The sequence below is a fragment of the Trachurus japonicus genome, chromosome 9, assembly GCF_045865225.1.
Source record: "Trachurus japonicus isolate A0001 chromosome 9, Traja_1.0".
Classification (NCBI taxonomy): Eukaryota; Metazoa; Chordata; class Actinopteri; order Carangiformes; family Carangidae; genus Trachurus; species Trachurus japonicus.
This window is the reverse complement of record NC_140915.1, coordinates 32519023-32543311: the sequence shown is the minus strand read 5'-3', so window position 1 is coordinate 32543311 and position 24289 is coordinate 32519023. Positions and strand designations below refer to the sequence as shown.

The window sequence follows — 24289 nt, the reverse complement described above, 5'->3', positions numbered from 1 at the left end:
TGCTCTATAGACCCTTAACTTAAAGTTAGAGGTGAAATCAAAACTTTCACATCAACATTAAATGAAAACTACAAATGACCTGGCCCCCCACTACAGGACATTACAGGGTTCTACTGGTAGCTCCCAGGTGGCCAGGGAGGCCTTGGTTTGCGGCTCTTCTCCGTCTTGGAGGAGTTAGATGAGACGGTGTTACAAACCATACATAATGCTCAAGCTTCTTCTACACAGGCTAGCTACAGTCAGAAATGGAGTGTGTTCTCTGACTGGTGTCACAATCAGCAAGTAGACCCTTTCACTTGTTCTGTGCACCTAGTCCTATGCTTCCTTCAGTCCCTTTTGGATTCAGGGAAGGCGTCTAGCACTGTTAGGGTGTATGCAGTGGCAATTTCTGCCTTACATGAGTCGGTGGGGGGTGTCTCGGTGGGGAGACACCCCTTGGTCTTGCAGTTTGTTAAGCATACCGTTTGCATCTGGGCAGGTTGCTTAGAGCTCCATCACTGACTCAAGCCCCTTATGAGCCAACTGAACAGGCAGATTTGAAGTCCCTTTCTCATAAGACATTGTTCCTTTTGGTGATCTGTTCTACAAAAGAGTCAGTGAGTTACATGCTTTGTCCACAGTGAGCAGTGTTTGAGATGGAAGGCTGGTGACTCAGGGGTGTCATTGTGGGCTAATCCTGCATTCCTGCCTAAGGTAGTGAACTCCCAGACAGCGAATCAGGTGATTGAGATCAGCTTGTTTCACCCAGACCCAACTTCTGATGAAAGGGACATCGCCTTGCACATTGTGTCCGGTGAGGGCATTGAGGGCCTACTTGGCATGCACCCAATCTTTGAGAAACTCACACTCCCAGCTGTTTGTCTGTTATGGTGGTAACTGGTAACAAGCTGGGGGCTGCTGTGTCTAAACAGCGCTTGTCACACCGGGTGGTGGACACGGTCTCACAGGCTTATCAGGGACAGGGTCTTCCTGTTCCTGGTAATCTGGTGGCACATTCTACCAGGAGTATGGCAACCTCCGGGGCTGCCTTAAAGGGAGCGTCTACTGTGGAGATTTGTGCTGCAGCATCTTGGAACACCCCATGGACATTTGCTCGGTTCTATGAGGTCAGCCAGCGCCTCTGGGTTTGGCCGTGCTTTCAGCTGCTGGACGGAGCCGTGATGGGGTGGAGTCCTCAGTTCTTTCACAACCCTGATGGTATGAGTCATCCAAGGTGAAGGCCATGACGGTCTGAGTGAGGTCGAAATAGATCATAAGTTATACCTATAACTATGGTATGATTGTTTGGGATCGTAAGTTAAATGTTTGACTCCTCTTGAAAATAGCACAGAACCTGCCTATGTGAGCTTGTCACCATCTAAGGCAAGATATTTTGTATAGTCTGCACTGGTGTTACTGAAAGGATCGTGAAGCCCATGGTGGCTTTCCACCTTGCACTGTTGTGATTAAGACCAAAGAGATATGAAGGGGAAAAAAAACAAAATCACTGAAGTGAAACAGAGCATGAGTCGAAGTGGGGAAAAAAAATTATAAACCAGTACCAAATGATTTTGAACTTTGATCAACATTAATTGCATGATGTTGATCTGTAGTAGACACTGAAATGTGTTGCTGTCACCCTCTGAAGCTCCTACATAATGATTTTAATTACTGCATTCTTAATTAACAGAACTACAGTAAATAATATCTGATAAGTGCAAATTTGTTCCAACCAGCTTCCTCCAACACTGTTATGTCGGTGAATCTGTCAAGTGAGATTGCTCACACAGTCAGCTGCGGTAAAAAAAACTATGAGAACTTTGCAGCCTTTCTTTCAAATGCATTAATTACCAGTGATTCTTTTTATTTTCATGTGTAGAAATGACATTAATGAATAACCACAGTTGTCTCCATACATATAGTGAAAAACGTGAGCCCTCAAAGAGCTGTCTGGATTCCTATCAGCCTTTTGCAAATACCCTAATAACATGACAGCGTGGGTCTGAACTTTTTCTCTCTTTATAGTGAATATTTTGATAAATACTACTGCTATCAACTTTGTGGTCTGTAATGCAAATGCTATATTGTATTTTGTATAAAGTCCATTTCATGATTTAAACCTTGAATCATGAATCCAAACCATTAACTATGTTATTATGTGGGGGACAGATTATACTTGCTTCACTTAAAATGTGTAACAAGACACAGTTTCAACATTTTGGTGATTTTTTTTTTTTTTTTAAGTATATTTTTCGGCTTTTTGCCTTTATTTGATAGTGATGACAGTAGAGATAGACAGGAAATGGGGAGGCAGAGAGAGGGGGAATGACACGCAGGAAAGGTCTGCCCGATGCGGGATTCGAACCGGGGACGCCTGCGGCGAGGACTGTAGCCTCTACATGGGGCGGCCGCTCTACCCACTGCGCCACGCACCGCCCCATTTTGGTGATTTTAACAACAATAATTTACGTGCAACTTTGAAAACTGCTATGCATCCATTTAAATACCATTTAAATGTCCCACTAAAAGCCATGCCACCATGGAACAGCAACTTACATGTGATCTTGAAATAGCAGAAAAAAACATGCCTGCTGTGAGAAAGACGTATAACTTGAGGCTTGAGTTGCTTTTCTTAGATTTGAGGGAAATTACTAAACTACTGTTGTCAAGGGAAAGTCTTATTTGGAAAGGATTGTTACACCATCTGCTGGTAAAGAGCTGCACTTTTTTTCTGAACACACGAGTGGCATCAGTCTGCCTCATTTCCAGGCGTTGTTATGTAGCTTCCTTATGTCTGCAAATTCCTGCAAATCTGGTTGTAGTGTCAATCATCAGGGCCAGAAAAGCTCAACAGAGAGTTATCTAAACTTACCAATTAATTCAAATGTAATGCATGTATTTTTCTTCCCTTTCTCAGTATCTCCGGTGAATAAGGTTTACTACTGGTTTGAGATCAGACGTCCTACCCTAGACAGAAATGCTGTCTTTGTGTGTGTTCATATTGTGTATTACTGCTGTACTACCACCACACAGGGACACACTGCTTACAACCACTTTGTGATTTTTGAATCCCTACCTGCTCCAGTGCTGATGCTACTGCTAGTCGCTGAGCCCATATTGTTTCCTGTCACTGTAGCTACTTCTGTGTTCATCATGGAGAAAACCTTTTAGTGTGGAGGACTCATAGCTGCGTACGTTTATTCTTTCAAGACTTACTGGCAGAGTTTCTTCTGAACTTTAGTTTAGACGTTAGTTCATCAGGCAGCTGTCACCCTGATATTCTACAAATTAGTCACAAATCATTGCATCGAAACTACTGAATAATCATTGGGCTTTGAAATCTTGTGCCTTTTTGTGGTCACACTGAAATGTGTGTAATTTGTGTATCAATGTATGTTAAGTTGCAGATGAGACTTGTGCTTCCAATATCACAGATTGTTGACAACAAACAACAAAACTGGTGCTGCCTGTTGTTGACCTCATCTCTGTGTTGCCATGTCTGTGAATTAGTTAGAACTGTCAAGTCTTGATGTCAGTGTGAAAACCAAATCATCATGGTAATGTTTTTGTATTGATTCTACTCCCATGCTGTGTTTTAGTCCATGGAAAAATCCAAAGAGCACAATGAGTAGTTGTAGGATCCCTGTTGGCAAGTTTTAGCTTTGCTCTGTGCTTCTGTTTGTTGCCTCAGTTGACTGTTAACGCTGTTTAATATAGTCAGATAATATGTTAACCCACTCCTCCACCACTTTGCATCTTTTATTTCTGACACTAAAAAACTTCAGGTACAAGTCATTTTTAAAATGTAGGTTGTCTTTTTATTAAGAGGGAGTGCAACACACTGTCACTGATATGTAATAATGATTGCAACAGTTTCCTATAATGAGATAAGCTTTCCGATTTAATAAAAAGTATCTATGGCATATCAGTGTTGTCACGCATGTGCATTTGGGGTCAAGGATGCAGCTCTACCATATTACTTGCTAAAGTCATTTGCTCAGATGTTGTTTTTTTTGGTTTGTTTGTTTTTTTAGGGCAAATCTCATGGCAGTAATATTACAAGATTAAAAACCTACATGTGTTGGGTTTTATTTATTGTTGTACATTTTTTGTTGTTTAAAAAAATGTTGCATTGAGCTTGTGAGTAGTAAAAGTCTTTCCTGCTGCAGATTTAGAAAAAAAATGTGCAGAAAATATCACTGAAAACTTAGATACGTATTTTTTTTCTTTTTTGCATGGATGGGTTTGAGCTGTGTCTCATAACTGTCATGTCTCAGTGTTTCTAAAGGTCTTGCTAAGACCTCAAAGGTTTTTAAAGCCATGTCTTCACTCTTTTAGAAAAAATCCATATTCATTTTCATTGTGTTTGGTTTGGGTAACTCAACATAATAGATGTAATGTTAAATCTCCACAGGTGATTATCCTCCTTTGAACTGCTTACTGGAGGTTCCTGTCTTGTGCCCTTTATTCCACCCAGTCTCTACCAGTTCCTCTCCATTTGGCCCCATACTCCATCAGCTTTATGAAGGCTGACTGCTGTTTCATCTGCATCTGTTACCCCCTGCCAGCTCTAAGTGAGTGCCCCTCCACCCTTCTCTGTTTCACACTCTCCAAGTTGTCTGGTTGGATCTGCTGACACCAGCACTGATCATTCAGGATCAACAATCTGCTGTGTTTATGCATCACTCTTTTCACCCTAGAGCTGGAGTACCACCTGGGGGATACTTAAGACATATGTCGTGCACTTAACCACTTCAGCAGCCTATTCAGAGTGCACGTCGATCCGCTGCTCTTTGCTGGACCATTATCAGAGCAATTAAAAGCTCCAAATCACTCATTGATGTGCAGCTATGCAGATTAAGCCCAGAGGAGTTGTGGACATGTGTGTCGAGGGAATTTTACTAAGTGCTCGTTTTCATTCTCTTTTCTCCTGCTGCATAGGAGGGGAGGACAACGTCTAAATTCCAGCAATGAGTCAATAAAGAACAAAGGGAGTCACGTGACTCAAAAGCACTTCTTTTCCATAATGTGTATTTTCACCATATGTTATCATACATACAGTATGCAATATGTTTTCATCACCATGTGATCAACTGATCAGAAGAAACTATAACGTCTCAGAATGCATTTTATCCATTGCATTATAACTTCCTCAAACATTTGTTGAGTAAAGCATCGCTAAATACGCTCATTTGTTCAAAATACTGTGATCAAAAAAGTATTTTTCAGCTCTGAATTATACCCTAAAGGATACTTCACTTCAGATGTATCATTTAATGTTTTACTTGTCAGTTTTCATCGGAGTGAGTTCCTTCATTATGCTTTGTGTCCTCCGAGTACAGCTCTACTTTAAATTATTCAGCAGCTGTATAACCAATTCCACAGCTGTCCATTTCATATCTTTATTACACTTGTCACACCATATTAATGTATATAACTTAACTAGGTGGTGCGAATACTCACAAAATACACCATATACAGACACAATAAGCTTCACTCTTACAATCAAATATACCAAAAGTAATCATGGATAAATAAAACATGTAAAAGGAAAATCAAAATGAAATCATTCAGCCAAGAATATCAACTGAAACTTTCCTCTGGAGTACTAAAACAAAATTAATGATATGACTGGGTAATATTTATGGAGAGGTCTGAACATGACATTTCAAAAAAGTTACGATCTTGCCCTTTAGATATTTGTTATCACTCATTTAAAGGGCAAGATCGTAACTTTACATTTCACCCCCCAATGATGATGAGATTCCATTAAGTACAGTTACAGGCAATTATAGATTTCCCCCCAAAAGCATCATCACTTTAATACTTCTGTTTTGTCACCTGCTTCAAGTGAGTTGAAGCAACTCAAACCTCTATTCTCTATTGCACTGAGACAAATATTACCACTTTACTGCCTCAGTTTAATTTTAAGAACCAGCCACTGGGATATAACCCCCCCCCCCCCCCTCAACCAGCCATAGAGAGTCCTGCATGGATACCTCTGCTCCTATGCTCATTTTAATGAGTAAATGAAGTGTGTGCAGAGCTGGGGAAGTCTGGGACTGGACACACTGGTTCAAGAAGCCTCCAAACTAATGAATCACACTGAAACAAATCCACTCCAGAATTGTTCCTTAGGGATGAGCTCCCCCCCACCCCCTGGACTTTACAACAGTCATTAGCAGCTCGTATCCACCCGGGGCGGAGGCGATGGGCACAGTATGTGTTTTTCAGTGGTGAAAAGGAGCCAACAGCCCCCGTTTTCATGCTTTTTAAGGCTCATTGAGATGGAGAACGAGAGTCGTGCAATGCTTTATGATGTTGGTGGGTAAACCTCAGCAGGTGAGCTGGAGTTACAGTAATACAATGCCTTTAATGCATGCTGGGCCTGTCGAAACTACTCATTAGATCGACAATGAGGAAATACAAACAAACGCCACCAAAGGATGTGCTGCATATCAGAGGTGGCCGGGGTACAACGCACACACGTGTACTCACAGACAACACTTCCACAATACACTCACTCACTCTGCTGCTGCATGCAGGATGTGGATTGGGCAAAAATCTAAATTATAGGCAGGTATTTGAAACTAGCCTACTACGTGGATTTAAGATAAGTAAAGATATTAAAACCTGGGATGTAATGGTTCTGTTTTCTTTGTCTCTTAAAGAAATGAGAATCACGACTTGTATTGAAAGATAATGAGTAAGAAGGAAAACCACATTTAAACCATCCAGTCCTGTTATAAGTTCTACCCTTCCCAGTGTATCTTGTATTTCATTACTGTCTGGCCCCATATATCTGATTTAACACACACACACACACACACACACACACACACATACATCCTTGTAAATCTATCTTTGTGAGGACATGTCATTGACATAATGTATTCCCTAGCCCATTACCCTAACCTTAACCATCCAAAACAAATGCCTAAACTTAACCATTACTCTAAACCTAATTTAAACCTAATTATAATTATTATAACGTCTTAACCCAAGTCTTAACCCTCAAACAGCTGTTGGAAAAAGCGAGGACCGGCCAAAATGTCCTCACTTCCCAAAAATGTCCTCACTCTGTTGGTTAAAAACTCGTTCCAGTCCTCACAACGTAGCATGTACAAGAACACACACACACTCAGAGCAGAGTTACGTTACTTTCAGGCTTTTATTCTTAGATCACATCACAGTTTGAAGACAAATATAAATTGCACACTTATGTTTTATTCTTCCCTTTTTTTTCTTTTTCTTTTCTTTTTTTACAAAAATAATATTTACACTGGAACATGGGATGAAATACAAAATAAATAGACAATTAATAAAACAATCTCTCAGTGTGGCGCAAATAACTGGAGTCTGAATCCTGCCAGTTTGAACAGAAAACAGAGACAGGCTCCTTGTAGCTACTTTGTTTTTCATCTTTCAGTTGTTCTCTTCTTGTGGCCGGCCTCTGGCCCTCTGGCCCTCAGCCGGTCTGGACATGCAGGATCAGCAGCCGGGCAAGATGGCACAGTGGTTTCAGCCTCAGCATCAGCATCAGTTAGAGTGACTCTCAGCCCTCAGTCAGTTCACACTGAAGATCCCTTCACCAGCACGAATAAGAGAACAGCGGGTACTGGCTCCACTCAGCCACGTTGCCATGGTGATAGCCGTGGTGCACAGCTTGTGTGGTGTAGTCGGCGGTCAGATGGTGTGGAGGGGGGTACTGGGCGGGGCCGGGGCCGCTCCACTGGCCCAGCGGCTGCTCGGCGCCGTAGGGGCTGTAGATGTGGTGGCCGAGGACGCCCGGCTTGCCGGCCGGGGCCATGCTCATGTTGAGGACCCCGGTGTAGTCCTGAGGGCCCGGGAGGTGCTGGGGGCCACAGGGGGACGGGCCGCCAGCCTCGTGTGTACGGGGCTTTGAGGAGTCGTGGTCGGGGACGGTCGCCACATCAGGGACTCTGGACTCGAAGCTGCTGCGTCCTGAACCGCTGTTGCTGCTGCCGATGCTGGAGGACGGAGAGGGAGACTTCCCATACTCATGGAACCTGAGGAGGAGGAAGGAAGGTGGTCAGCGCTTTGGTTGTCAGGATGTTATAAGACGATTCTCTGAAATGTTACATAATCATCAGTATTCACCTGTAGGGCTGGTAGGAAGCTGGAGCAGGAACAAGCTGCTCTGCGTTGTACATATCTCTGGTGTCTGGCCCGGCAGGAGATTCAGTCCTCACTCTGTGCTCCCTCTCTGCAGCCCACGGGGAGTAGCGCTCCTCTTTGACACCATCGGCCTCTTTCCTTTTAGGCAGCTCTCCTTCCTCTCCGTCATAACTCTCATACGATGACTGGCAGAAATCTGAGAAGACAGAAATCATCAGATAAACTTAGGGAAAGAGGACAAGAGAGTAAAAACAAAACATCAACAGGCAGAAGAGGGAATTGAGTCTGTACCTTGTGGGCTGTCGTCCTCAGAATCCCTGTTCATCATGTCTGACATCTTTGCTCGCTTCTCAAGGCAGGCTGGGTTCTTGTTTGTACGCCTGTAGAGAAACATGAGGTCAATCAAAACTTTAGGGGAAACTGAACGTTGTGGGCTCTCTGCAGCCGTGGAGCCATGTAACTGCTGTGATACCAACCTCTTCTTAGTCGTGCCTTCATCCCGGAAACCCTTGGCAAATGGGTTGTGATCGATCTTCAGCTTTGTAATCTGCAAGGGTGAGAGTTTAGGGAGTTGAGTTAAAATCTCAGTAGTGCGCGCCATGCTACCAGCAGCTGGTGTTGGTTTAAAGTGTTGTGAACGGACCTTGGTGTTCTGGTAGGCGGTGACCGCTGTGAATGAAGTCTCAGGGAAGGTGAAGGTCTGGAAAACACTCCAGCGGACGCTGAAGAGGTCGTCTGCCTGGACGATGTGGAAGCGCGGGTGGTACCGATGCATGGAGTGCAAAATGATCTGCAGAGGGAAAGAGAGTTGTTCATTCTGGGTAATGCATTTCAAACACTTGACGCACACAGCCAAAGTGTCCAGTTAATTATCCAACACCCTTCAAAAAAGTGGATGTCATTTCAAGCGCTCTCACTTACATGGCCGTGCTGGTCGAGTGTATTGTTGGTGAGCTTGAGCTTGAGGAAGGAGACGGACTGCTTCATCCAGTGGCTCCCAGGGGCGGGGGAGTCTGGGTGGAGGTAGGTCCTGCAGGGAGGCTGGGGCTCCGCTTTTCCTGCCACCTCCCACTTCTCTTTATTCCACTGTAGGAAGGAGACAGGTAGTCAGTCAGTCTGTCTGTCTGTCACAGAGCAAGGTGATTTACAGAGTCGGGAGTAGATAGAGTGGAGAGTGATGGCTGTGCCAGCACCACCCACAGAGATAGGGGGTAGTACAGTGGACTCCCAGCAGGGGATAGAAAAACAGGAAGAGATAGCAGCCTTTGATGTACAATGTCAGGAGAGAGGAGGGGGGGTGTTAAACTGGGGGTGTCTTGTCTGGAGATAGTGGTAACCACTCTGGGATATCTACAGCCAAAGCCATGATGGTTGTAAGTCAAGGATACTTTTTTGTGTTGGAAATTATTCTCAGGTAAAAACTACTGAGTCAGCATTAGAAAACTACATTAAAACTACTGAGTCAGCATTATCCAGAGTGAAGGATAAAGTGCTGCTGTCCTACCTTATACCTGAAGCCATCCTCAGGAACCATGTCAACCAGCAGGATGTATTTGGCACATGGAATAAGGCCAGAGAGATTCACTTTACAGTGTGGAAACATCCTCCTACAAAATATGAAGGAAAACACATCAGTGTGTAAGAAGGACATGCAAACATGAACTCAGGGCACAACTCTAAGAAAAAAAAGTGCATTAAATCTCCATATTTATGTCGTCTTACCTTCCTGGTTTAGTGATGATCATCTCTGTTCCTATTTCATGAAAGGTCTTCCAGAGTTCAGGGTCCTCCAGAGTCAGCCTGATGTTACCCTGGAGATAAGCATCTGGACCCGCAGCCATGGAGGAAGGAGGAGGGCCGTTGAAATTGGGCTTCAAGTCTAGAACATGATAAGATTCATCAGCAATGCTCAACCAGAAATGACAGATAAAGAATGCTGTGACACGATAGACAAGATAAAAAAAAAAGACAAACCAGTTTGGAAACTGGAGTGACTAGTTGAAAAGCTCTGTGTGAATCTAAAAGGAGTCAGTCAGCACTCACCTCTGATTGACTGCATTCTTCAGGTTCAGGAGTAGCACAGGAAATGTTTGAAAGGGTTCATGCACTGGGGGCGAGTAAGAAATCCAAGTAACAGTGAAATCCAAAGTGTTTCTTAAGCTCTGCTCTCCCTCCTTTGTGTGTAAAAAAAAACCAAAAGCCCAACAGATATCCAGCAGCACGTGAGGTCAGAAGCTTAGTCAGTCTTGTTGCAGCAGGTAATTCAAAGATCTTGAGTCCTGCAGGACGGGGTGACCATGACTTTTAAGGGTAGCCCTGGAGTGGGTGGGGTCAAGGGAACCATTCCCAGGCTTTGAAGTGGCACAATCATGAGTCAATGTTCCACTGTGATTGGAGGGTGCTGGAAATCAAAGAGACTTAACAGAGCGTTGATACCATCCCCACAGGAAGGGCCACGGAGGAAATGCATCTTTATTAACTGCTAAGAGACTTTAAAACAAATATGGACGGACTTCTCCACTGCAGATCAGGGCTCGCAGCGGCACCACAGTCTGTGTAAATATCATTCACACAGATATAACCACACATGAAAATGCCATTTAGTGTGTTTGTGCAATGTAGTAAATACCCAATGTGATTCATTTGACACAGCAGAGACAGCTGCAGTGGAGGGTAGATTTAAATGGTTTGTGTTTGCACCACAGTAGTTTTCAAGAGTCAAAATGGATTTCTTACATGTTATTCTCACATTTATCACTGTACATATAATGTATTAACCCGTGATTTAAAAAAACAAAACAATAGAAATGTGTCATTTTCATATGATTGCCTTCATCCATTTCAAAATTCTCAGCTTTCTCCGTGACAGAAATTACACAGTGGGTGGGAAACACTGTGTAAACCCATAATGGTGATAATGATGATAACACGCACTCTTTCCACAGGTAACTTTTACCTGGGGGCATCGTCTGCAGGGCCGAAGGACTGCAGTCAGTGGTGGGGGTGGGGTTGTGTATTGGGGTGTCTAGACAGGCCCCTGCTCTGATAGATAATCTCATTAAGCCAGTTTCCCTTGAAGGAGCTAGTTTCTGCATGTGGAGAAAACCTTGTGTATGGCCAGGCAATTAACAGCCAGTTAGCACCACAAGCCCAAGTCAGCCTTGAATGGGACAGGAGGGGTCTGAGAATAAAAAACACCCCACCCTGCCTCCCACCATCCCACATCCAGCTAGAACCCACGGGCGTCAGTATTCATGGGCCCGTCTCGGCCTGCGGCGTGCCACGTTACCACAGGCAAAACAAATGCTAAACACTGACAACATTAGCATAGAGGAAAAAAAACAAAACAATAACCAAAGCAGAGTTCCTGTCTACTTTCCACTGACATGAACATTTGAATTGAGGAGACTTTCACATGTCATTCAAGCCGTTTCCTAGCACAGACCCACCACTTCCATTTCCACTTCTCATTGTATGCTCATGTCTGTGTGCTGCATACACTGCCCTCTGTGAGCTCAGCTCTCTAGTACCAACACAAAGGCATGTTTTGCTAGTGTGTGATTGTATGGAAAGCAAACTAAAACCAGTGTATAATGCATAGTGTGGAATTTTAAAAGCTATGTTTGCCGCATTAGAAACCCCCACGGTGCTCAGTAGAATCAGCACTTAAGTGTGCATAAAGATTTTTACTGCAAGAAAGTCTTTCCCGTGAATATATTGACTGGCTTCTTTGTGTCAAGTCGATGTTAAATAAAATGGTTGGTAACACAGTGGCTGTAATGATGCACTTAAAGAGCTTGGGGCTATCATTTTAGAAGGTTAAATGCCGGATGATGCAGCTCCCTCCCTCCATCCACTCTTCTTCCTCCCCCTGTGGAACGTGGTGGCACAACATTGGCCTTGAGGAAGTGTGATGTGTTTTTATCCTCCTTATGTGAAACCAGTTGTTGTGGAGGAGTTATTAATCACAGGTTCAGTGTTGCTGTCCTCACTTAACCGTGTGGGGGATCGCCTCAAACTGTTTCATGGGTCAACAGAGCTCACACAACTTTTTTTTCTTTCTTAAGAGCAAGATGGCACGAGAAATGAAAAAGATTGTGTTGATAAATCCTCTGCAGGTCGCCTCTGCTCTGGCAGTGGGAGGAAAAAAAAGTGTGTCAGTGTGAGAGCTGAGGTGTACATTTCAGCAGCAGCAGTGTCAATCCCATTACACACCAGGTCTGGAGGTGACAGGTGTGACTGGTAAAAGGACTTGGGACATGGCCTGGGGACAAAGTCCTGGGATGTAGAGAGATGACAGTGAGCAATGTCTTATGTAAAAGCCAGTCAGGATGACACATCTGGAGGTTGTGTGGAGAAAACTGACAGAGAGTGGAGTTGCTTACTGATATTTACCTCGTGTGAACGTTCAGGGCTGATTGTAATGATCAGACACAAGAAACAAACACATACCGATCAGTTTCCTTCAGTTATGTAACTCTGCTGACATCTCCTGCTTCGTTCCACTGGTGATCTCCTTGCACGGTGATGTTCAAACCTCCCAGGTGTCAGTCTTTGGCCATTTGCTTTAACTGCACAGATCCCCTTGTGCTCAACAGTTAACAGCTGCCAATATACAGCCAGAGCCCAGGGATCAGACGGCTCTCCAGCAGCCCAATAAAGAGCCCCTGGAGTGGACTGACGAGAAATCTCACACCTTTCGCTCACATTAGCCATGCAGCATGCCCTTTTGATGCTTAATTGGCCACTTTGAGGGGTTTGTAGAGATAGCAACCCCATGGCTGGAAACAACGTGATGTCACAGGAGACTGAACAATCTCACACGGCAAGAGAGCAGGTCGATTATAGTTTTACTTTGTATACTTTAAAATACTGCTGCATACAAATAAGATGACACCAGGCATGTCCTGTATTTGTCTATTTTCTTACTAATTAGTCTGATTTCATTAGGTATAGCTCAGTGCATCATTTATAATTTGTAGAAAATATGAAAAATAAGAATATAACAAAAAGGAAGCTGAAATGAGAAGTCTTGTCTGGCCTCCTTGTCCCCATCCCAGAGTGACTGTGATCTCACATGCAGCGACTAGGGGCCGGGTGAGCTCACATTTGGTCGCCCGCATAGGAAAACAAACCTCAAATCTAGCTTGCCTGGCAAAGGGGGCAAATGACAACTTCACAGCACTTCATAAGAAACTCCTGGAAGTTGCTAATGAAGACTAATGACTTCCCTCGTGTCGGAGACTTCACACCAGAGTGTACAAGCCCTTTGAGCACAAAGTCAATGTGGTCAGCAGGGTGGTCTGGCTACAGGACCAGAGACTCCACTGGAAACATGGTGACTCCAACCAGAGGCTTTTCATCATCTTACGCCTGGAGTTCAAAATAATTGAAAAAGGATAGAAATTATATTAAGTCTCTTTTTGAATTGTTTAAGGCTTTGTCAAAGCCTAAATCATCATTCTTTTATTTTGACAGTACGGACATTTGTTCAGTGTTTCACAATCAGGATTTTAAAAATGCCTTTTACTGAGTATGTGTGGCAGTGATGAATGTAAATAACATTTCATTTCATGTTTTATGGGCCGCATAAGGTGAACATAAACTTGTTGTTTTAGTGTTTTGCCACATGCAAGATGAGAAAAAATGCAGTTGTATGTTTTTATTATCAACTCTTATGATGCAGAGGACAAGCTGCATATATATATTGTATGTGTGTGTGTGTGTTTGTGTATGTGTGCTGCCTTCTGGCTAGTTTTTTCAAAAAACTGAATTTGATTTCCTTGATTAAATGAAGGGAAATCAGTCAATACAGTAAAATGTGATTGGTGTGACAGGTGAGCAGTGACACTGTTAAATAACTGAGAAATGTTTTCATTCAGAGTGAAAATGTAGGTTCAAAGAAACACTCCAGCTCTACAACACTGGCTCCTGTCGTGTTTATAAAAGCTGGAGCTTTAAACTGTGACTAAAGAAACTGACTTAAATTGTTCAAACTGGCAGTAAATCCTCAGCCATGTCTGCACTGAGTAAAGCAATGCACTTGGTTTTTTAATACATAAACAATTACTAACCTGTAGTGTTTGCTCGTGCGTGCCACTTAGGTTCCTGAACACAACACAGGTAACAAGTAGTGTCTGTGCTTCATATGAACACACAACACATCTGTATCCAATGAGGCTGCAAACATGCAACAAGGCATTATGAGTGTTTACAGGATATGAAAACTTCCTGTAAGTGCATGATAGTTAAGCATGTTCTATATATCCCTGGAGACGTAATGTGTTGATTTGCAGCATCAGTGTTGAGTTGTGTGTTCTTATAATAACCCATAGTTATAGCAATAACTGACGGTGCTATCAAACCTCTCAGACCTCGCTGTTCTTCTGCTAACGGTTCAGACACACAATAAACAAAAGCGCTTTTATCTGATGCGAGGACCCCTGAGGGTTCATGTTTGAAGTAGGACACAGAACAAACATGTTTCTCAAATATATTTTTGGTTTGACATCTATAATGCATTCAGTCCAGACACAGAGAACAGTTCTCCTCCAGCAGCTTGAGCCAGGGGAGCCAGGCTGAGCTGAAGCCTTTCACCCCGATTCCTCTTTAGCTGTGGTACATTCCCAAAAGCTCAGCAGAACAATAGAAAACCATCTTACAGCAAAGGAGAAACAAAGAGAACAAAAAAATAAGGAAAATAAATACAAAACATTTTTAATCAAGGGTGATAGTTTACAATTATTTGTGTCTTTTTTTAAATTATCTTTAGACATCTTTCAAGAAACATAATCAGTAAATATCTTTCTTTTTTATATAGAAAACAATCTGTAAAAAACATTCTATTGTCTTCCTCTGAGTTAAGCTAGAATTGTGACAAATTTACCAAAATGGTTTTGAATGGAAAGGCATCTGTATTAGAAAGTCCTCTGCGCCATGCATTTCAATTCCACTGAAGCCAGGAAAGATCACGGAAAGTGTGTTGTTAACGGTGAGTCGTTTCCTGAGTTGATTGGAATCAAAGCGACCCTCACCTTAATGTTTACACTCTCACACATGCACACACTTCTCCAGCTTACTGTAATACTCAACCCATTAAAGCCAAACACATTGGAAAGATATTTGGATCATGATATGTACAAAAGCTAAATTTCTAATAACCAAAGCCCCCAAATATCTGTATCATTCAGATCAGTGCTGGTGACAGGACGTCTTCCTGGTAAGAACTGTTCCTCTTAGCTACAAATGCACGCAAAAACCGAAGAAAAATATATAGGACAATTATTATTACAAGAAATACATTGAGTACAAAAATAGCACAAAGTTAAGTGCTGACTGAATAACATCCCAAATGTTAAGTGTAAACATTTCCAATCTGCTACAGGCTGTGAGGCCGTGTGCGACCGGTGGCCACATGGACGAACCTCGATTGCAGCCGATTGTCCTCATACCACGTCATGTTGGTTCAAATATCTCATGTATCAAGGTAACGTGCCTTGCAGGTGAAAATCTCATGCCGAAGGAAAAGATGGAAGTGGAGGACAGCAGGTTCATGCTGTTCAGCGTCAGTCCAGACTGAGGCACCTCAGATTGGCCAGTTTCTCAGGGGAATGGGGGGGGGGGGGGGGGGGGGGGGGGGTTAGCTGCAGCGTTGAGATAAAAGTTTCCACACAACACTGAAAAAGATGCATAAACACAGGACTGGTTCTGGTTGGCTGTAAAAAGGCGGACAGACAGTCTTTCTGGCCAAATCCAGTGTACAGTTGGGTGCACGCAAGCTCAATAAGCCGATGTGTGATATGCATAAAATGGCACATTACAGACATGCTGTGAGACTAAAGCCATCATGGTCTGTCATGCACACCATCACTGTTGACGAGCACAGCAACACAGTGACATGACAGGCAATGACAATACTGCATTTTATTCAATTTAGGAGTGTTTCTACTTTGTAATGCACGTGAGGGAACAAAAGCATCAACAAAGACGGCTGCAGAGACATGTACCATTCCTTTTTTTTTTTTTTTTTTCTGTAAAGACGGGCACAGGGATTGGCAGAGTCAGGCCAGGTAGTGAGTAGAGTTCAGTGTGAGTGTGCACACCGGCTCTCAGATGTCCATGTAATCGTCCTCCTCGTCCGACTCGCTCTCCAGAGACGACTCCTGGCTGGACGTCTCCTGCACCTCCAGCGCCGGCTGACTCAGAGTGTCCTTTTTGACTGTGGCTGCGGACTGAGACGACAGGATGACGTTCTGTACAGGAGCAGACAGCAGGGGGCACTGTTTAGAGTGCTGGACAGTTCAAACACATGAACTGTGCTGCACGGTTAGTTACACACTCACTCACAGGCATTGGCGTTTAGAGGCAGACAGCGTACCTTAAGTCTTTGTTTGGTTTCCTCTGAGATGCTGCCTTTGGGTGAGAGAAGTGTGGGTGTCGGAGGCGTTACTGTGATTTCTGGTGGGAACTTAGTGACTGTGGAAGGGATGAAAAGCTTTGGCATGTTGGCTGGAACGCGGGAGCGTATTCGGCTGGGGTCTGGAAGCTTCGACTGTTCATTGCTGGCATACTGCTGCTGGTCTGAGAGGAGAATATAAATATTTAAAAACCTTTTCAAAGCAGATCAAGTCTCTTTGCTGTCACACCTTGGACACAAAGGGTCTGACCTGGGCACGGTTGTGCGGTGCTACATGTGGCAGTTTCCTCCTGGAACCATCCTGCTGCTGCTGCTGCTGCCTCTTGCCCTTGAGAAACAGTGGCAAGTTTCATCTGCTGACAAAGGTGTGACTCCTGCTGTCTGTATGAAAGTCCCTCCGACGGCTCCTCCCGCTCCTCTGTGGGCAAAAATGATACAATAAAATACATGTTAGCAACATTGATACTGAGCTGCCCAGGTATTTTGGTGATTTTGTAAATACAGAAATAAACACAATTAATTCAGTTCAGTTTGATTTTTGTGTCATGGAACAACATTTCTATGCATCTTGTCTGTGGGACCTGATTAACAAAAGACATTTAGGACATTCAGTCTTGATTCTCACTATTAAAGTTGAATACAACCTCTGACTTTAACTGAATCAAGATGTTTGAACTGTGTCCATGGATAGGACACCATACGAGTAAAAAAAACCCCCAAAAAACAAATCTCAATATATTTCTACAAGTGAATGTCCAATGTACACAAGTCACTGTGTACACCCACGTAAGACATAACCACCGAGGACACACTGTTTTCCAGGACACAGTAGAGGTTACAGTATTTTATGTAAGAATATAATAGAAATACATCCTGCACATCATTTTCAAGTCACTATCAAATGAATTTACAAGTCAGTGTTTGTGTTGCTGCCATGTGAAATAACTGCAGCTCAGAGTGACACAGAGAAAACAAAAATGATCTAATACTCTTCCAGGCTACTCCATTAATGTTGCCAAGGAAACCATTACATAACAGACATTGGTGCAGCATTGCTTGATGTTAACCTGTGTGTACGTGTATGCGAGTGTGTGTGTGTATGCAAACTTGTTTCAGCATATTTCTTCACAGATCCACACAAATTCAAATAATTGACGTAATGAGTGAGTATGGATTAAAAAAGAAAAACTTTTTTTTCTTCATCCGACGGGTTCAGTGAATTTACCACAGTGTGGATGTAAGGAGGAGATAAAATTGACTTTTCTCAAAGCTGAAATTATGCTCAGTTCTGTTCTGACTTCCCAATTAAGAACAAAAACAAGACTCTGCAACGTTGCTGTGCTCTGACAGCTAATTCATTAAAGGTTTGGACTTTCCACCCTCGTATAGCCCGATATAAATTCTGCTCAAGAGGAAGCTGAGCCACAAACCAAACCATGAAACTAAAGTAACTCTGGTAATAAATTATAATGAGACATTCATTTGTATTGTGGGATCTGTCCACAGAAAGCAGCCTCACACACTCACTGATTTCAAGAGATTATGTCAACGTGAGGAAAATCATTGCTTCAATCTAATCAAAAATAAAAACATAATCTTGTTTCCTGCCACAGACAGAAACAAGTGAGATTTAGTTTTGACTTCTGTGTGTTTTTGTTTGAAAGGATGGAGATGAACTTATTATGTTTCATATCAACTCTTTATGTATGTGAATATATTTATTAAATATTGGTTCATCTTATCCATAAAATAATCATCAAGAGGCCAATCACTCATCACACCTGTCACAAAATTGTAAGTATATTTTTTGTAAGACGGTTCTGCCTGATTTTAAGAGTTCAAGTTAAGGCCTCATAGCAATTCTTTGGGTCCAAACTCAATCTAAAAGGAACAGCTGTGTCAAGTTTGTCGGCTACAAAACATCTGGAGAAATCAAAGTGGTAAAATTAAGCTACGGGTTCAGAGACTGCAGTAAAAAGCCAATGTCCATTAACTGAAAATGGACAAAAACAGAAGAGGCATCTGGACGAGAGCCAAATGCAATGGCTCCACTTACTGAGCACTTAGCTGACAGAAAAGAAATGAAAGCTGCCTCGACAACAACAGCAGGACTGACTTCAGTGTCTCTTTGTCTAATAGCCACAGTGACCTCATACAGGAAACCAAATAATCATGAAAACATCATAAATATCAATTCAATCTAATGACAAGAAAGAAGTGAGTGGAACACAGGATAGTGAATGACTGAGATTCAGGCTCTGTGACTGAGCTGGTGGTTTAATTTTTCCATTTTAAACCTTAGAGAATATCAGAGGGACTCTGACTGAAGACAGTGGGTGTAGGAATTACATCTCTACATATTAACATGACATAAACGGCATATTTCTCCGGCAGAATATTCATTACGAGCATCAGCAGTGATTGTGCCAAACCCCTCCAGAAGCTCATGTGGGCAGAAAAAGAGTCACAATCTGGTGGACACTGATTTCTAAAACTCTTGTTGGGGGACTGTCAAAACCCAAAAGGCAGAATATAACAAGGCCAGGTCTGCTGTTATGTAATAGATGTGTAGAAGCCCACAGGCGCCCCCTGCTGGTCCCCTGAGCCATCAGGACCACTGCACATAAAACTGACAACCTCAGCAGCAGTTCATTTTAAACACAAAGAGCATTCCATTTTTGTAAAATCAGTGTAGCATTGGAGGAGGCAGTAACTATTGTTAGGTGTGTGAGGATTTAATTGTGGCAACAAAAAAAAAAAACACCAAACTTTAAACACTTACAATTCTGGAAAAAATAAAGGGACCACTCCAAAATGTTGTTAATAAATCAGCTTCTCTATATGTATGGCAGCCATCGATTCCTATCCAGTGTCTATTGAACTCCAACACAAGCACACCTCACTCTACTGAGCTGATCACCTGAACCAAATCATACTTAATTATGAGGAAGATTATAAATAAATAAAAAAAACACTTCTTGGGATTATTCCACCAATTTTGATTTCTAAACTCTTCCTAGGTTTAAAAAGTAGTGTTGTGTGTGTTGTTTTAAAATGAATATGAACTTGTTTTCTTTGCATTATACAAGGTCTGAAAACACCAGAACTTTTTTGTTATTTTGACCTGTTGGCATTTTCTGCAAATAAATGCTCTAAATGACAATATTTTTATGTCAAATTTGGGAGAAATTTTGTCAGTAGGTTACAGAATGAAACAAGTGTGTATGGAGTACAAGTGTTCATTTTACCCAAACACATAGCTATGAATAGTAAAACCAGAGGAACTGATCATTTTGAAGTGGTGTCTTCTGTATGTAGTGCTGAGAAAGAAGGTGTGAATGCAGGCTGTACCTGTGTGTGGTAGGAAGGCCATGGCTGCAGCAGGGTGGCCGGCTGGTCTCCGGTGCTGCGGCTGCTCGTGGAAGCTGGAGGCTTGAGGTCTGGACAGCTTGCTCAGGGGCTCGTACAGCACTTTGGCTTGGCCGTCCGGGCTGGACAACGGGTGGCAGGTGGGGTGGCTGAGCAGGACGGGCGTCTGCAGGGAGGCTGGGAAGAAGATGTCTCGGTGCTCCTTGGTGTACTTCAGTGCGGTTGGGGCGTCGCCTGTAGACTGCTGGAGACAGAAGGACAGCGCTGGGTGTGAGGAGGTGGGACTGACCTTGGGGATCCATCTGCGGCCAGAACCATCCTCAGGTAGATCTCTGACAAGTACACATCCTCTTCCACACAGAATCAGTCTGGTTTGAGACTCAGCGCCAAAAAACAAAAACACTGCACTTTTCAAACAACGCACATCAGCAGCATTAGCCTTGGCTCTTGCGTTACGTACGGATATCCTTCAGAGAGGTTCGATGCCGGTCCCCCAGGGGGGTCGGAGGCTTACTTGTGTACAGGACTGTGTGTGTTGGGTGCTGGCAAGGAGCACGGCTCTACACCACATCAAATCCCTCTGAGCCACTTTCCTGGGTGTCCTTTTGAGGACCACTTATAAACACAAGAGCTGCACAAACAACCTGTGACAACAGCCGCCCTGCTCCCACGGCCGCTGTCATGGCAACAGAGGAGCACAGTTAAAAGAAGTGAATACACCTTCTCTAGTTTTCAGTTCAAAATGGATGAAAAGTTGGATGGAAACTCGTCCTTTCAGCCTTAAAATCCAGCTCTTCCAGTCTTATTTATCAACTGAGGAAATTTATTGAGCTCAAGACATAATGAATTTTATTTGAAGTCAAAGGCGACACATAATTGCATCAGTGCAATTATATAGATATATTAAAAAATAAAATGACTTCATATTTTCCATACAGACTTTTGAGATCAAATTTCAAAAGCCTTGAGGCAGCGTTCAGGAGAACATTACAGTCCTGTCATGACAAGCAGCCTCTGACAGATGTAGTATGTCAGTACCAGATACTCTGGCACTAACACAGCTCTCACACAGGTTTTTTTCTCAGGTTCTCTGCAGGGAGCTGAAGTTAAATTGTGCTCTGATGAAACTCCCCGTGGGATTAACGCCGCCGAGCGCACGCAAATCAAACAAACAAGAGTAACCTTCCGAAACCTCAGTCGGCAGCGGATCATTCGGTCCAACAAGGAGCTTCACAGCAGCTTGGAGCATGAACCAGCTCCAGAGCAGCGCTCTGATGATTCACATCTCATGAATTATACATCACCGACAAAGACACCAACAAGTCAGCGGGACCGTGTGCATAAGACTCACACTGTACCTGGGGATAAAGCAGCACATGGCACGCAGCCGGTCTTCAGGGTCTTTAAGTTGCTCAATGAGAGGTGTGAGTGGGCTGCTGGCAGCCAACCGGAGGCACAATGTGAATTGAAAGACGCTTCTTTGCAATTATCCAGATTGGGCTTTAAATCAGATTAGAGCAGCTGTAGATGCCGTGTACAGGTTGGGTCATCTTTCCAACACAATTGAAAGACCGGCCAACAGAACATTTTAATTAAATTGCCTGCCCAAAGGGAACAGACACTGGAGCTGTTTGTGGAGCAGAAATTCATATTGAAGAATGAGACCTTAATAATATTGTTCCAACTCTGCTGATAAACAGAGGGCAGACTGCCATCTGAGTGTTTTAATGAAGTACCTCCAGTAAAAAAAAATATATATACACATATATACTTTTTTTTTTCAGACCTTGGCTGCTTGACAGTAACAAAGAGCACAGGTCAATTAGCCCAAACATTATTCTTCTCTCCTGATGTGGCATCAAACAGCACCCAGAGCACAACACAGCTGATTTTCCGCCTCAGCACTCGACAGCCTCATCTCGCTCTGCGCTTGTGGGAGCTCCAAGGAATGTGTGAATCTGTAAGAATTTTTTATGACCACGAACTGAGAACGCCAACGTGCCTGCTCACATTTCCTACTACTGTATGTACAAGTGTAACCAAACGCAAACCATGACATGAGCCTGTGGTGGCACAGTAATTACACTAAAGCAGCAGTTCAGTTAGACTGCAGAGTGAGGCACCCTGTTAGAATACAGACCAAGATAAATATCAAATGAACAATGATGCTATAGACACCTGAAATAACTGCAGTGAAGTCATATTTATCCATCCATGTTGATAAGCAGAAGTTATTTCTGTCAAAATCTTTCCCTTAGCTATTTGTGAATTCATTGCTTGGTGACACTTATTTCTATTTAAGTGTCTTGAATTTCTGTCTGACTGCAGAAAGTGTTTAAGTCTAAATGGGAGTTAAATGTAGTTTCATTTGAAACAAAACAACACAGACCCTAACAGTTGTTTTAAGTTAAACTAGATTGTCGTGCTAACCAGGTTTTTACACATTTGAGAAATGTGGCTCGTAGCTCTGTGTCTCATCCACGCCATTATCTCCATGCTGCGTGTTTATTCATGACAATTAGACAAATGAATGAGAAGACGAAACGAACAAAGGGGACAAAAGAATCATGCGGAAAATAAGATGATATGACAAGTGAACAAGAAAAAGGGATTTATTTTGCCCATAGCTACGTCTCATGAGCCTGAGGTTTCGGGGAACATCACCGTGACAACAGGATGTGGGCAGAGAAACCCTTGATGACTGTGTGGGCAGGGGGGGGAGTCACCGACACAGGATGAAGCAGCGCAATTAGAGATTTGATGACAAATATGAAGACAAAGCCCACGCTGAACTGAATTACATTTACTACAGTTAGACACACTTACTTTGTGTTTTTTAGATATTTACAATCCGTCGTTTTGCCCAAAATATCTGTGCAAATGAGCTGCATGCATACCAGTGCTCAGTTATAAAAATGATGACAAGTTTGGCAACTGGCATGTGAGGCTGAAGAGACAACAGGGTGCATTCACATCACGCTTTGGGCTATATTTAGTACTGGCAGGCTGGAGTAGGACAGACATGAATAAGTCTGGGAATTACCAAATTACTCATTGGTTTGGCACATGTTACTACCGTACAGATGCTGCATGTCACTTTCCCACATACGACAGAACATCTACGCTTTAGCTGGTTTTAATGAGTAGCATTTCTTTTTTTTTTTTCTTTTCAACCTTTATTTTACCAGGCAAATTGCATTTAACCTACTTGGATTGGCAGATGGGTGGGATTACATGAGGACAATTCAGTGTAACAGTCAGTTACACAGCGGTAACATGTCGTATTACACTTTGACAAAATCTATGCTCGATTTGTTGGAATAAATGAAACCCAGCGTCTGTGTTCACCTCTGAGGGGGTTTGTTTACCTCTCCCCGTCTGAGACATCACCATCAGAGAAGTTTTCTTGTGTTAGCTTTTCTGTTCAGAGTTCAAATTGTCGGCTTAACCTTATTATACAGTAATATGCTAACGGACCAGATGATGTTAAAGTTAAATGGTCACAACTGACTGGAGGATTTTGTCATTTACCTCTTTCGACAGGGATGCTTCCTGTGTTTTAATATACTCAACACACAACATGCCCTTTTTGCTGTAGCGCTCCATGGGAAAGTACACAACGACATCCTGCCCTTTTCATCATATCACAACGCACACAACAGTACACCCCAACCATCCATCAATATTGCTTATCTGTGCAGGGTCACATGAGGCTGCAGCCAATACTGATACCGACATAGTGTCGGCCCTAGTCTGCATGTCTTTGGACTTTGGACCGTGGGAGGCGGCCGGACTACACTGAGACAACCCACGTAGGCACAGTGAGAACCAAACTCTACACAAAGTCAGGGATCAAATCCAGAACGTTCCTGCTGTGCAGTGCTAACCACTGCACCACCGTGTCGGCCCATCCTACCTAGTTATATTTAATGGATCATTTTATCTTGGTTGGCCAAGTATAAATTCTTCATGCTGGAGACCAGACATTTTAAATAATGAGTCCTGAGTGCATCAGTTTAGTTGGAAGGTGGTTTCAGCTTATCAGAAATTATCTTTACCAGCTGCGATCAATAACTTTATTGTAATGATAATTCCACGAGGACTTTTTTTCCCCCTCTTGGCATCGGTTTCAAGTCAAATATTGCTGTTGTATCATGAAGCCTTAAAGGGATAGTTCAACATTTTGGCAAATTGGCCCATTGCCATAATCAACTCTGTCTGGTAACGTTCTGTTATTATCTCATAGTGTGGTGAATGTGCAGGTCACAACTTGTCCACCAGAGCGTTTTGGAGTTGTTGGATTGTGTATTTTATGAGTTTGATGAGGGAAACAAAGAAATCCCATGAGCCTCTGTAGTGTAGCTCTGAGCAGCTCGTGGCTTTGCT

The 24289-nt window shown here is 43.0% G+C and overlaps 2 protein-coding genes across 6 annotated transcripts in view; both read right to left on the bottom strand.

Annotated features, from left to right (window-relative positions):
• Positions 1-7519: 7519 nt before the first annotated feature.
• tbx16 (T-box transcription factor 16) lies at positions 7520-10402 on the bottom strand. The gene is made up of 9 exons (XM_085787458.1): positions 10162-10402; positions 9841-9997; positions 9623-9725; positions 9040-9204; positions 8762-8908; positions 8595-8665; positions 8410-8498; positions 8101-8314; positions 7520-8009 (listed from the first exon to the last, which is right to left on the bottom strand). Exons 1-9 carry the CDS (start codon positions 10175-10177, stop codon positions 7568-7570), a joined length of 1404 nt encoding a protein of 467 aa, XP_085643584.1. The 5' UTR covers positions 10178-10402; the 3' UTR covers positions 7520-7567.
• Positions 10403-14832: 4430 nt separating this feature from the next.
• The window catches only part of cabin1 (calcineurin binding protein 1), a 41625-nt gene continuing 32168 nt past the window's right edge, over positions 14833-24289 (bottom strand). For 4 of the 5 annotated variants that reach the window (XM_085787453.1, XM_085787455.1, XM_085787451.1 and 1 more), the window contains 4 exons: positions 19886-20147; positions 16785-16952; positions 16496-16698; positions 14833-16370 (listed from right to left, as the gene is read on the bottom strand). In XM_085787453.1, the coding sequence (XP_085643579.1) occupies positions 16227-16370; positions 16496-16698; positions 16785-16952; positions 19886-20147 (777 nt within the window). In that variant the 3' untranslated portion in view covers positions 14833-16226. The remainder of the gene's footprint in view (positions 16371-16495; positions 16699-16784; positions 16953-19885; positions 20148-24289) is intronic. The other variant, XM_085787452.1, reaches the window with a different exon arrangement.